General features: G+C 33.8%; 1 protein-coding gene across 1 annotated transcript; it reads left to right on the plus strand.

Annotated features, from left to right (window-relative positions):
- Positions 1–277: 277 nt before the first annotated feature.
- LOTGIDRAFT_59292 (hypothetical protein) lies at positions 278–12686 on the plus strand (the record flags this gene model as incomplete). The annotated part of the gene is made up of 2 exons (XM_009065347.1): positions 278–361; positions 12606–12686. Coding segments are annotated over 2 exons (165 nt in total), but the record flags the coding sequence as incomplete, so codon positions are not given.
- Positions 12687–12960: the final 274 nt, after the last annotated feature.

Raw genomic sequence — 12960 nt, forward strand, 5'->3', positions numbered from 1 at the left:
CAATTATTCGAAAATTGAGGGAGAACCCTCTCAGGACTCTCAAAGAGAGGTTTACAAAAAGACGGCGCCACAGAGTTGGCGCATTTTAAATTCAACTTCGAAAGTTGTCTCACTATTTGTACCCCCAGTCTTGGGAGGCTAGCGCCACCACTGCTTGATTGGATTTGGGTTTATCTTTTTTACCATTTGCCTGCCCATGTGGGTGTATTTGAATATCATAATATATTTACTGTTATTTTTTTTAGAAATAAGTTTTGATTTGAAAGCCTGTTCTTCCATGGCCAAACCTTTTGAGTTTAACTGGCGAAAAAAAGTGCCAGATGCTCTTATGAAAGGAGGTATATTTGATTGTTGGGATGAGGTGAGTATATAAGGTGTTATAAAATGCCATGTTTTAAAGAGTGAGTATAGTGAACCACATCCGTAATAAATTTCAGGTGTCGTATTGATTGAAATAAAATTGTAGAGGAAAAACTAAATAATCGGAGCTAAAAAGTCGGCATCAAAAGTCAAAATTTTCAATTTTGTAATTGCTATCCTTTAGCCATTAGCTCGATCTTATAAACCAAAAAAGTTGAATCAAAATTCGAGTCGTTATTTAGAAAAAATCGCTTTTGTCCTACTTCATTTCCAGTTGAAAAAAAATTGTGAAAAAAACATTCATCAGATTCACGACATTAATGGGAGAAATCGTAACAGTATATATGTGGCATGTGTAGTTTTGGCTGTGCACTCGCACAACAGCAAGAAAATGGGCTTAAAAGTGCCCCTCCTCAGATATGTGTTTAAGTAAAATTCATCTGAAAGTATCATTATACGCCCACATGAAATTTGATTCAGTATCGCCTCAAAAAGTTCAAAGGAAGTGTATGTCTGAAGGTTGAATATTTCTTACTGGTGATTGTTACTGTACTGCCAAATATTTTTATTAAGAATCAAAGCTGCCAGTGGGCGTATATTACCTTGCCTGGCAAGCTATCTTTTCAAACTTTAAACGCTCACACCACATGACCTTAACCTTTGATGACCTTGACCTTTAGATGGTCAAAGGTCATTGACCTTGGCTATCAGTTGATGTATTGACATTGGACCTCCGACATGACATGACCTTCTACAAGACAAAAAAAAACAAATTCGCAACTTTGGACTGCTCTAGCACGTGAGAGGGTTAATTTTTACAGTTTGGTTTCCTAATGTGCTTCTCATGCACTTTACATTAATATATAAAAATCGTTTATAAAGCAAAATTGAAATTCTTGATTTTTTCAAATTTGATAGTTTTTTTTACAATATTTGTGTCTCTTTTAGCTTGGAGTATGTATATCTTACAATTACAATACAACTAAACACTTTGAATATGAATTCACCTTCGACAAAAAAATGTAGGTGGGCGTGGCACATCCAGGTCGAATTACTAATTGTTTACATTTTGGGGCAAGGGGCATAATTCGCATAGGATACGTTTGTTCAAAAAGGGACTTTGCACACTATTACCTCATCCTTTTGGCCAGTTTGTGTTAACAGCTCAGTTGGTTCAGCTTTATAGTTCCAAAAAAGGAATGGGTTTTTAACATTTGGATATTTTAATTTTTCGATTTTGATCTTTGTTGACTTTTGTTGACCTATATCTTTTGACCTGCATGATATAGAAGCTTGGAATTTGGTATACAGCATAACATGTTAAATATCAATTAACTTATGTTAAATAAATGAGGTGGGCATTGCACATCTGGGTTAAATTACTAACTATTGTTATTTTTGTTAAGAGGCACAACTCTCAAAGAATACATTTGCTCAAAATGGAACTTTGCATACAAATACCTCATGTTTTGAGCCACTTTGTCTTAGAAGATTAGTTGTTTCAGCTTCATAGTTCTAAAAACAGAACAGGTTTGGGAAATTCACAATTTGCAATTTTTGACCTTGACCTTTGTTGACCTTGACCTTTGTAATTGCTGTCTTATGTCAACTTCCGGCTTTATAGCCGTATGCAATTTGAAAATTTGATGACTTATATCTCTTGATCTTGACCTTTTTAGTCCTTCTCCTTTACAAATTGAAAGGTTATTGACCTTGGCTATCTGCTGATGCTTTCATTTGTGAGGTCTGAGGTCTGTTTCAGCTTCATAGTTCTAAAAACAGAACAGGTTTGGGAAATTCACAATTTGCAATTTTTGACCTTGACCTTTGTTGACCTTGACCTTTGTAATTGCTGTCTTATGTCAACTTCCGGTTTTATAGCAGTATGCAATTTGAAAATTTGATGACTTATATCTCTTGATCTTGACCTTTTTAGTCCTTCTCCTTTACAAATTGAAAGGTTATTGACCTTGGCTATCTGCTGATGCTTTCATTTGTGAGGTCTGGCATCTACTTCCGGTATTACAATCTTCTAAATAATGAAAATTTCTCAACTTTAGACTGTTCTTCTACTTGACCTAATTGTCGTCAAAGGTTTTTTTTTCAGGGTCTTTAGCAAATTGTTACATTTGCAAAGTCGTCATTTCTGTACGCCCACATGGAAATGTGGACGTATATTGCCATCGTCCCTGTCCGTCAGTCCGTCCGTGCGTCCACATTTCTTCTAGGCGTGATAGAGGCTACAGTTTTTATCCGATCTTGATGAAACTTGGTATGCATGTATATATTGATGAGATCTCGGACAAGTTTGAAATTGGTAATAATCCGAAGAACGGTTTCAGAGTTATTGCCCTTGACTTATTAAAAATGCGACAAATTTGACTTGTAGGCATGATAGAGACTACAGTTTTTGTCTGATCTTGATGAAATTTGGTATGCATGTACAGTCAAGTAACCTAATTTCGTGGTAACCTATTTTTCGTGGATTTCCGGAAATGATTAATAATTTACATGAGCGACCTCCGCATTTGCTTGTTTTGATAAACATGGGTTTTCTGTACAATATCAGCTAGTAGAATGAATTCAGTAGTTTCAAGCAAGGTAAAATGTTTTAATGTATACTTTAACAAATACAAAATGGGGGATTTCAGTTATTACCAAACGTCACCATTTTTTATCGGCCGAAGTTAATTATTCCACCCGGTATCCATACAACGTGTTTTTCTAGACTTATTTATAGATCAAACATTGTACACGAAAATAGGTGATGTATTCTGCCGCCGTTGCTGAGTTGGTTGCTCATGAAACATGGGTCAAAGTGAATGATTCATAAAGAAAATCGAATTAAACCAATTTTGAGGAAACATCTAAGACATAAAAAAAAAATTTGTTTTTTTAACTTTGACGAAATTCGGTGTTGAATCCTTATATCCACAAAAATAGGTTACACCACTGTATATATTGATGAGATCTCGGACAAGTTCAAAATCGGTAATAATAGGAAGAATGGTTTCAGAGTTATTGCCCTTGACTTAGAAAAAACGTGTCAAATTTAACTTGTAGCCACAATAGAGACTAGTTTTTATCCGATCTTCATGAAACTTGGTTTGCATGTATGTATTGATGAGATCTCAGTCAAGTTTGAAATTGGTAATAATCGGATGAATTGTTTCAGATTTATTGCCCTTGACATAGTAAAAACATGTCAAATTTGGCTTGTTGGCACGATAGACTACTGTTTTTTATACGCCCACATGAATATGTGGTCGTATATTGTCGTCGCCCATGTCCGTGGGTCCGTCCGTCAACATTTCTTGTGAGCACTATAGAGACTACAGTTTTTATCTGATTTTGATAAAACTTGGTGTGATGCTTAAGATTGATAAGATCTCGGTCAAGTTTGAATTTGACATATTTTCGCTGAACGGTTTTTGAGATATTGCCCTTGACTTAGAACGCCTTGAAATTTGTTAAAAATTGTTCGTGAGCAGGATTGAAGCTACAGTTTTCATCCGATTCTGATGAAACTTAGTGTGATCATTGGAATTCATAAGATCTCGGACAAGTTCTAAGTTGATGCATTTTCGATGAACGGTTTTTGAGTTATTGCCCTTGACTTTGTTAAAATGGGTCGAAATTTGTTAAAAATAGTTTGTGAGCAGGATTGAAGCTATAGTTTTCAACCGATTCTGATGAAACTTGGTGTGATCATTGGAATTGATAAGATCTCGGACAAGTTCTAACATGACGCATTTTCGATGAACGGTTTTTGAGTTATTGCCCTTGACTTTGTTAAAATGCGTCGAAATTTGTTAAAAATAGTTTGTGAGCAGGATTAAAGCTACAGTTTTCAACTTATTTTGATGAAACTTGGTGTGATCATTGGAATTGATAAGATCTTGGACAAGTTCTAACTTGACGCATTTTCGATGAACGGTTTTTGAGTTATTGCCATTGACTTTGGTAAAAAGTGTTGAAATTTGTTAAAAATAGTTTGTGAGCAGGATTGAAGCTACAGTTTTCAACCGATTCTGATGAAACTTGGTGTGATCAGTGGAATTGATAAGATCTCGGACAAGTTCTAATTTGACACATTTTTGATGAACAGTTTTTGAGTTATTGCCCTTGACTTTGTTAAAACGTGTTGAAATTTGTTAAAAATAGTTTGTGAGCAGGATTGACGCTACAGTTTTCAACCAATTCTGATAAAACTTGGTGTGATCATTGGAATTGATAAGATCTCGGACAAGTTCTAACCTTAATAACAATCTAAAGATTTGAATATATTGAAAAACAACAAATCTTGTAAAAATACATTCTCCTCCAGTTCTTTGTGAAACGGGATTATCCTAGAAAAATTGTCCACATTGATATAATTAATTTATGGGTTGAAACCACACATACAAAACTTGGTGTGATCATTGGAATTGATGAGATTTTCGAGTTATTGCCCTTGACTTTGTAAAAACGCGTCAAAATTTGTTCGTGAGCACAATAGAAACTACATTTTTCAACTGATTCTGATGAAACTTGGTGTGATCATTGAAATTGATAAGATCTCGGACAAGTTCTAACTTGACGCATTTTCGATGAAATGTTTTTGAGTTAATGCCATTATCTTACGAAAAACGCATCAAAATTTGTTTGTGAGCACAATAGAAGCTATAGTTTTCAACCGATTCTGATGAAACTTGGTGTGATCATTGGAATTGATAAGATCTCAGACAAGTTCTAAGAGATGTTTTTGATGAACATTTTTTGAGTTATTGCCCTTGACTTTGTAAACACAAAAGTAGTTTTTTGCCCTTGATTAGAGCTGTGTGATTTAATTGTTTGTCGTATTTGGGTTATTGATATTGATTTTAAAAAATTTTGTGGAATTATTCAGCATAAATAATTTCTTCAATATGAGAAAATTCGTACTTTAGTCACTAAAGACTGTTTTATAATATCTGACAGCTGCCAGTGGGCGTATGTTACCTTGCAACGCAAGCTATCTTATCTGATCTTGATGAAACTAGATATTCATATAATATATTGATGAGATCTCAATCAAGTTAGAAATTGGTAATATTCGGATGATGAACAGTTTCAGAGTTAGTGCCCTTTTGTGTACAGCGATGAGACATTGTTCATGTTTGAATTTGATGATAATAGTTTGTTATCGAAATGTCAATTCTTTTTTTTTTTTTTTTTTTTTTTTTCAATTTTTACACACCTTCCTGAGCTTAGACTGCAGTAGTTGCAGCAATTATTCAACTTTCTTGAACCTTAGATAATGGCAACTTTGTGCATAAATATAAATTGAAACATTTTTGCGCAACCGGAAGTGCTACAGTTCAACATGTGCAAAACTCGAAAATTGGCTTTTTGGTTTTTGCATCGATTGATCTGAAATTTAAAATGCAAATAGACATCACTTAAGTAAATGATATGATAAAGTCAGATTTTTTACGTCATTTCCGGTTTCGAAGTTTGAGTCACTTGAAGTCCAAAATCGAATTTGTCGAATAACTTCCGGTGAAGTTTATCAAAATGAACGGAATTTCATTGATCGATATAAAATATAAATCTATGGCCGATTTTAAAATAAAATTCTGACCGGAAGTGATACTTTGGCCGCCATTTTGATTTCCAACTTTTCTTAAATTCGACATAAGTCCTTAGGAATAAACTAAATCTGCGTAATTTTGGTGTCGATGTAATCTGCTGTCGAAAGTCTACAAAACATTGGGAGCCGATTTTTGAATTTCGATTTTGCATTTTTGCAACTTCCGGTTGAATTTTTTCAATGTTTGAAAGCTTATTTCTTGTGACCTTGACCTTTGATGACCTTGACCTTCATAGGGTCAAAGGTCATTGACCTTGGCAATCAATTGATACTTTGACCTTTGACCTCCGACATGTACTTCCGGTTTTATGGCTATCCGTAAAAAGCCAAATTCGCAACTTTGGACTGCTCTAGCACGTGACCTAATTAACCTAGAGAGTAAATTTTTTCGGTTTCCTAATGTGCTTCTCGTGTACTTTACATAGATATATAACAATCGTTTTTTTAAAGCAAAATTGAAATTCGTGATTTTTTCAAATTTGAGTTTTTTTTTACAATATTTGCGACTTTTTGAGCTTGGTGTACGTATATCTGATGATCTATTTGATGTAGAACCTTGATATTTGGAATATAACTAGACACTTTGAATATGAATTCACCTTTGACAAAAAAACTTATGTGGACGTGGCACATCCGGATTGAATTACTAATTGTTTACATTTAGAGGCAGGGGCATAACTCGCATAGGATACGTTTGTTCAAAAAGGGCCTTTGCACACAATTACCTCATCCTTTTGGCCAGATTGTGTTAACAGCTCAGTTGTTTCAGCTTTATAGTTCCAAAAAAGGGACGGGTTTTTTACATTTGGATATTTTCATTTTTCGATTTTGACCTTTGTTGACTTTTGTTGACCTATATCTTTTGACCTGTATGATGTAGAAGCTTGAAATTTGGAACACGACATAACATTTTGAATATCAATTAACCTATGCAAAAAAAATTGAGGTGGGCGTGGCACATCCGGGTTAAATTACTCATTATTGACATTTTTGGCCAAGAGCATAACTCCCAAAGTATACATTTGTTCAAAATGGAACTTTGCATACAATTACCTCATGTTTTGAGCCAGTTTGTCATAGAAGTTCGGTTGTTTCCGCTTCATAGTTCAAAAAAAGGAACAGGTTTTGGAAATTCAAAATTTTCAATTTTTGCCCTTGACCTTTGTTGACCTTGACCTTTGTAGGATCAAAAGTCATTGGCATTGGCTATCTATTTATACTTTTATATTTGCTGTCCTATGTCAACTTCCAGTTTTATGGTCGTGTGCAATTAGAAATTTTGATGACGTATATCTCTTGATCTTGACCTTTTTAGACCTTCTCCTTTACAAGATCAAAGGTCAATGACCTTGGCTATCTGCTGATAGTTTCATTTTTGAGGTCTGACGTCTACTTCCGTTATTAGAATCTTCTAAAAAATGAAAATTTCTCAACTTTAGACTGTTCTTGCACATGATCTAATTATCGTGGAAGGTTGATTTTTTCAGGGTCTTTAGCAATTTGCTACATTTGCAAGGTCCCACTCTGTGCCACGTGTGGCTCTAGTTTTATGAACTGTTTCAGGTTTTTGTTTTGACTTATAGATGATTTTAAGATTATTTGAAAATTCATTATTAAGCCACTAAAGATTTTGTTATCATTTCTGACAGCTGGTAGTGGGCGTACGTTACCTTGCCTGGCAAGCTATCTTTTAAAATATTTTTGTCTCTTTGAGCTTGGTGTATATGTATGTATATGAATTTTTCACACGTTTGTGTCAAAAACTCAGTTGTTTCTGCTGTATAGTTCAAAAAAAGGCACAGATTTCAGAATTTTCATATCTTCAATTTTTAACATTGACCTTTGGAAGGATCAAAGGTCATTGACGTTGGCTATAGATTAATACCTTCATATTTGATGTCTAACGTCTACTTCCGATTTTACAACCTTCCAATGACAGAAATGTCATAACTTTAGACTGTTCTGGCAATGTGACCTAATTAATCAAGGCTGTTGATTTTTTCAGAGTCTCTTGTGATTTGCCACATAAGCAAAATCCCACTCTGTGCCATGTGGTTCTAGTCGCGCTAATGACTACAAGATAGCAATTGAAAAAATCGACAATTTCGACTTTTGTCGCTGACTTTTTCAGTTCCAATTTTTGAGTTTTTTAACCTTTTTTCTAACTTCTACAATTCTATTTCGATCAATCTGAAAACTTACAGAATGATAGACACTTTCATTGCGAACATAAACTAATTTTCAAAATTTTGATATCACTTCCGGTTTTGACGTCATTCGCTTCTAAATTATAAAATTCAACTTTAGGAATTTTGAAGATATTTCAAAAATTCTTTTTGCAATATGTTACAAATGTCCAAAATTTCAAAGGCTCCTTTTTCGTGACCATGACCTTTGGTTACCTTGTGGCCTGAACAAAATTTGTTGCACTTGATGATATCTATCTAGTGATATACTCATTTGTGCTGTGCAATGTTTATTCCGGTTTTATAGCGGATTGAAAATTACGATTTTTATCTTTAAAGAGCTCTGACACGTGACCTAATTTACATACACCAAAAATTCTTATTGAATCTTACTAGTGTTCATCTGACCTTTGTAATGATATATAACACTAGATATTTCAATTAAAATTGCGCTTTTTAATATTTGAAAATTTTGTACTTTCTTCTATAGTAACTGTGCGTAATTTTCAATAAATCGAATTTGGACCTCAGGGTGTAATCCAATTTGTGTAAATTTGATATCTATGGTATCTAATATCGATTGCTAATAAATTTGAGAACCTATTTTTGAATTTTGATTTTGCTTTTTATTTATTTCCGGTTGAAAAATATGAATACTTTAAAGGGTCGTATATCGTGACCTTGACCATTGGTGATCATGTGACCAGAACAATTTTGATAGCTCTCGAGGAGATCTTTCCAATGGTATATTAACGTTTATTGTACGGTGTTTACTAACGATTTTATCGCCATTTGAAATTGATGAATTTTATCTTGAAAAAGTCGGTTTTCCGCTTGTAATTTTTTTTTGTGGTCTAAACGATAAAGGTAGTTTGCTCCCTTCAACTGTTGTTGAATGCAATGTGAGTTGAAGCGATCTGTCAAATATGCTTTGCGTTTGGGCGATCTATATCCAGTTAATTATGTTACTGTTACGATACTTTGCGGCACAGTTTTAAGCGTAAAATCAAAACTGTTACTCACTGCATCAGAACCTCGCGAAGCCTGTGGATCTGGTTTCTTTTTTTCTTTTTTTTTTTCGATTTCTACACACCTTCCTGTGCTTAACCTTTCAACTATCATAGACCTTCTATATAGGCGACGATGTGCATAAGTATAAATTGGAAGATTTTTGCAAAACCGGAAGTGCCACAGATCAACATGTGTAAAAAGTCGAAAATTGGCTCTAGAAGGCGCATTTTTGCATCGATTTTCTTCTAGTTTTCATTTTTACAATCTTCGTGTAATTTCTGACCTGATAGCACTTGAAAAATTACGAAATTCGAAAATTCGTAGCTCACTTTTTTCGATCAAATTTTTCAATTTTTTTGCAACTTTTTTGCATTTGCATTGATTGATCTGAAACTTTAAATGCAAAGAGACTTTACTAATGTAAATAATATGGTACAGTCAAATTTTGTACGTCATTTCCGCTTTTGAACAGGATTGCGACTGAATTTCAAATCTACTTCCGGTTGAATAACTTCAGGTGTAATTTATGTAGGTCAACCAAATTTAGCTGATTTTTACCAAATGAAATTCTATGGCCAATTTTAGAATAAAATCCAGACCGGAAGTGATACTTCGGCCGCCATATTGAAAAAACACACTTTTGTAAATCGAAAAATGGGGCCTCTATGAAGAAATGGACGTGTATAATTTTGATGTGTATGTAATCTACAATTGATTGCCAACAAAAACTAAGAAGCCGATTTTTGAATTTCGCTTTTCCTTTTTTGCAACTTCCAGTTGAAGTTTTTGCAAGTTCTATCTGGTGACCTTGACCTTTGATGACCTTGACCTTCGTAGGGTCAAAGGTCATTGACCTTGGCTATCATTTGATACTTTGACCTCCGACATGTACTTCCGGTTTAATAGCTATCCGTAAAAAGCCAAATTCGCAACTTTGGACTGCTCTAGCACGTGACCTAATTAACCTAGAGGGTAAATTTTTTCGGTTTCCTAATGTGCTTCCCATGTACTTTACATTTAAAGAAATGTGCCTTAGAGCATTTCAAGAACAAAGGCAATAACTCATACATTGAAACCCCTCTAAAACGAATCCTCTTTAAACCAGATTCCTCTGTAAATTGTACATTTGAAAAGATCACTATATAATATATAGGAGATAAACCCTGGTAAACAGCTACCCCTTTAAACTGCAATTAGGCATCAAAATCAAGTCACAAAGTAGTTAATCTATAGTTAATTTGTCTCTCTAAACCGTCACCTTAATTAGTTCATGTATTAATTGATGTTAATTTGTTAAGGGCATTAAGGATAAATATGAAAGTTTAAATAATAATCAACGAATGCCCTAGCAAAGAGATTTAAGATTGAAGTAAAAAATGGTCAGTTATTATAATGACATCCATATTTTACATCATTAAATTTGGAATTGATTAAGCTCAGGTCATTAACTCTTTTAAAAATCTTTTGATATTTTGATTTCAATGGGGTTCCTCCATGGGTGATAATAAACAATTTCACAAAATTTCATCAAAATCTGTAAAAAATCGTGTCTGCTAGAGTGTTGACTAGCGAAAAAACAATGACAACTAGAGCCACACGTGGCACAGAGTGGGACTTTGCAAATGTAGCAAATTGCAAAAGACCCTGAAAAAATCAACCTTCAACGATAATTAGATCAAGTGCAAGAACAGTCTAAAGTTGAGAAATTTTCATTTTTTTTAGAAGATTCTAATACCAGAAGCAGACTCAGACCTCACAAATGAAAGTATCAGCAGATAGCCAAGGTCAATGACCTTTGATCTTGTAAAGAAGGTCTAAAAAGTCAAGATCAAGAGATATACGTCTTCAAAATTTCAAATTGCACACGACTATACAACCGGAAGTTGACATAGGACAGCAAATATAAAAGTATAAATAGATAGCCAATACCAATGACTTTTGATCCTACAAAGGTCAAGGTCAAAAATTGAAAATTTTCAATTTCCAAAACCTGTTCCTTTTTGTGAACTATGAAGCGGAAACAACCGAAATTCAAAGACAAAGTGGCTCAAAATATGATGTAATTGTATGCAAAGTTCCATTTTGAACAAATGTATACTTTGCGAGTTATGCCCCTGGCCAAAAATGTCAATAATGAGTAATTTAACCCGGATGTGCCTCGCCCACCTCAATATTTTTTGCATAGGTTAATTTATATTCAAAATTTTACGTTATGTTCCAAATGTCAAGCTCCTACATAATACAGGTCAAAAGATAAGGTTAACAAATGTCAACAAAGGTCAAAATCGAAAAATGAAAATATCCAAATGTAAAAAACCTGTTCCTTTTTTAGAACTATAAAGCTGAAACAACTGAGCTGTTAACACAAACTGGCCAACTGTGCGAGTTATGCCCCTGTCTGTAAATGTAAACAATTAGTAATTCAACCCGGATGTGCCACGCCCACATAAGTTTTTTTGTCATAGGTGAATTCATATTCAAAGTGTATTCCAAATATCAAGGTTCTATATCAAATAGATCATAAGATATACATACACGAAGCTCAAAAAGTCGCAAATATTGTTAAAAAAAAACTCAAATTTGAAAAAATCACGAGTTTCAATTTTGCTTTAAAAAAAACGATTGTTATATATAGATATACATACAATAACGAAACTAGGTGTGAAAATTAATTAGTATGCGTTATTGCCCTTCTTCTTGAAAACACGTTCAATTTATAGCCTGTTAACACTCTAGAAGACACAATTCTTAACAGAGTTTGATGAATCTTGCTGTGAGTGTTTGTTATCACCCATGGATGAACACTATTGAAAATCAAAAAATGTTTTATAAAGGTTATTGACCTTGATCTTGAAAACAAACTTTTAATTTCTAGCTTGTAAGCACTAAAAAGCACGATTCTTGCTGGATTTAATATTATTCAGTATCACATTCAATTTTTAGCTTCTAATCACTTAAGAGGCTTGATTTTTACCGGATTTTGACAAAACATGGTTATATTGTTCAGAAACACCCCAAAAGTTCAAAAGAAGTGTAAGACTGAAGGTTGAATATTTCATACTGGTAATTGTTACTGTACGGTACTGCTAAATATTTTTGTTTAAAATCAAAGTGCCAGTGGGCGTATATTACCTTGACTGCCATGGATCCATGGCATAATAATAAGCCTATCATAATGAATAATTTGTCCCCATTCCAAGAAGTTGAATAATGTGAGAAATTAAACAAAATAATACCAGACATGTATTGTGGCATGTCATATAGCAATCAATTCACCAACATACCAGCACTAGTTTTTGATAATTAAAATTTTGCATGCCAGTTTAATTCTGACAGATTCTAAGGTGTGTTTTGTGTTTGGATTAAAATAAGAACTGTGCAGTTACTGCTGCTTGTGGGAGTATGTTACATTGTCTTGCAATCTATTATTGTTATAGGAAACATCTACTTTAGAAGTGAATTGTTTGGTCAAAGTTGATGAATATGGATTCTTTATATATTGGAAAAGTGATGGAAGAGTATGTATAAGTATTATTGTTATTTCTTTTCTTTATTATATACTTGACATAAGATGGGTTTCCTTCTTTTCCTTCAAACAATCAACACTAAACAAAACAGTATGTAATGAAAGTCACAAATACATGTGTGTATAGGTTTTCAATATTGGACTTGGCTTGGCGCAGTGATTTCACTTGTGTAATTCACACAATCTCGGTATCACTTCTCCAATCTAGTTGTAAAATACTGAAAACCTATAGACCCTTGTGTGGTTCGATCGGGGTAGTGAAACAC

Source organism: Lottia gigantea (genome assembly GCF_000327385.1).
Source record: "Lottia gigantea unplaced genomic scaffold LOTGIsca_7, whole genome shotgun sequence".
NCBI lineage: Eukaryota > Metazoa > Mollusca > Gastropoda > Lottiidae > Lottia > Lottia gigantea.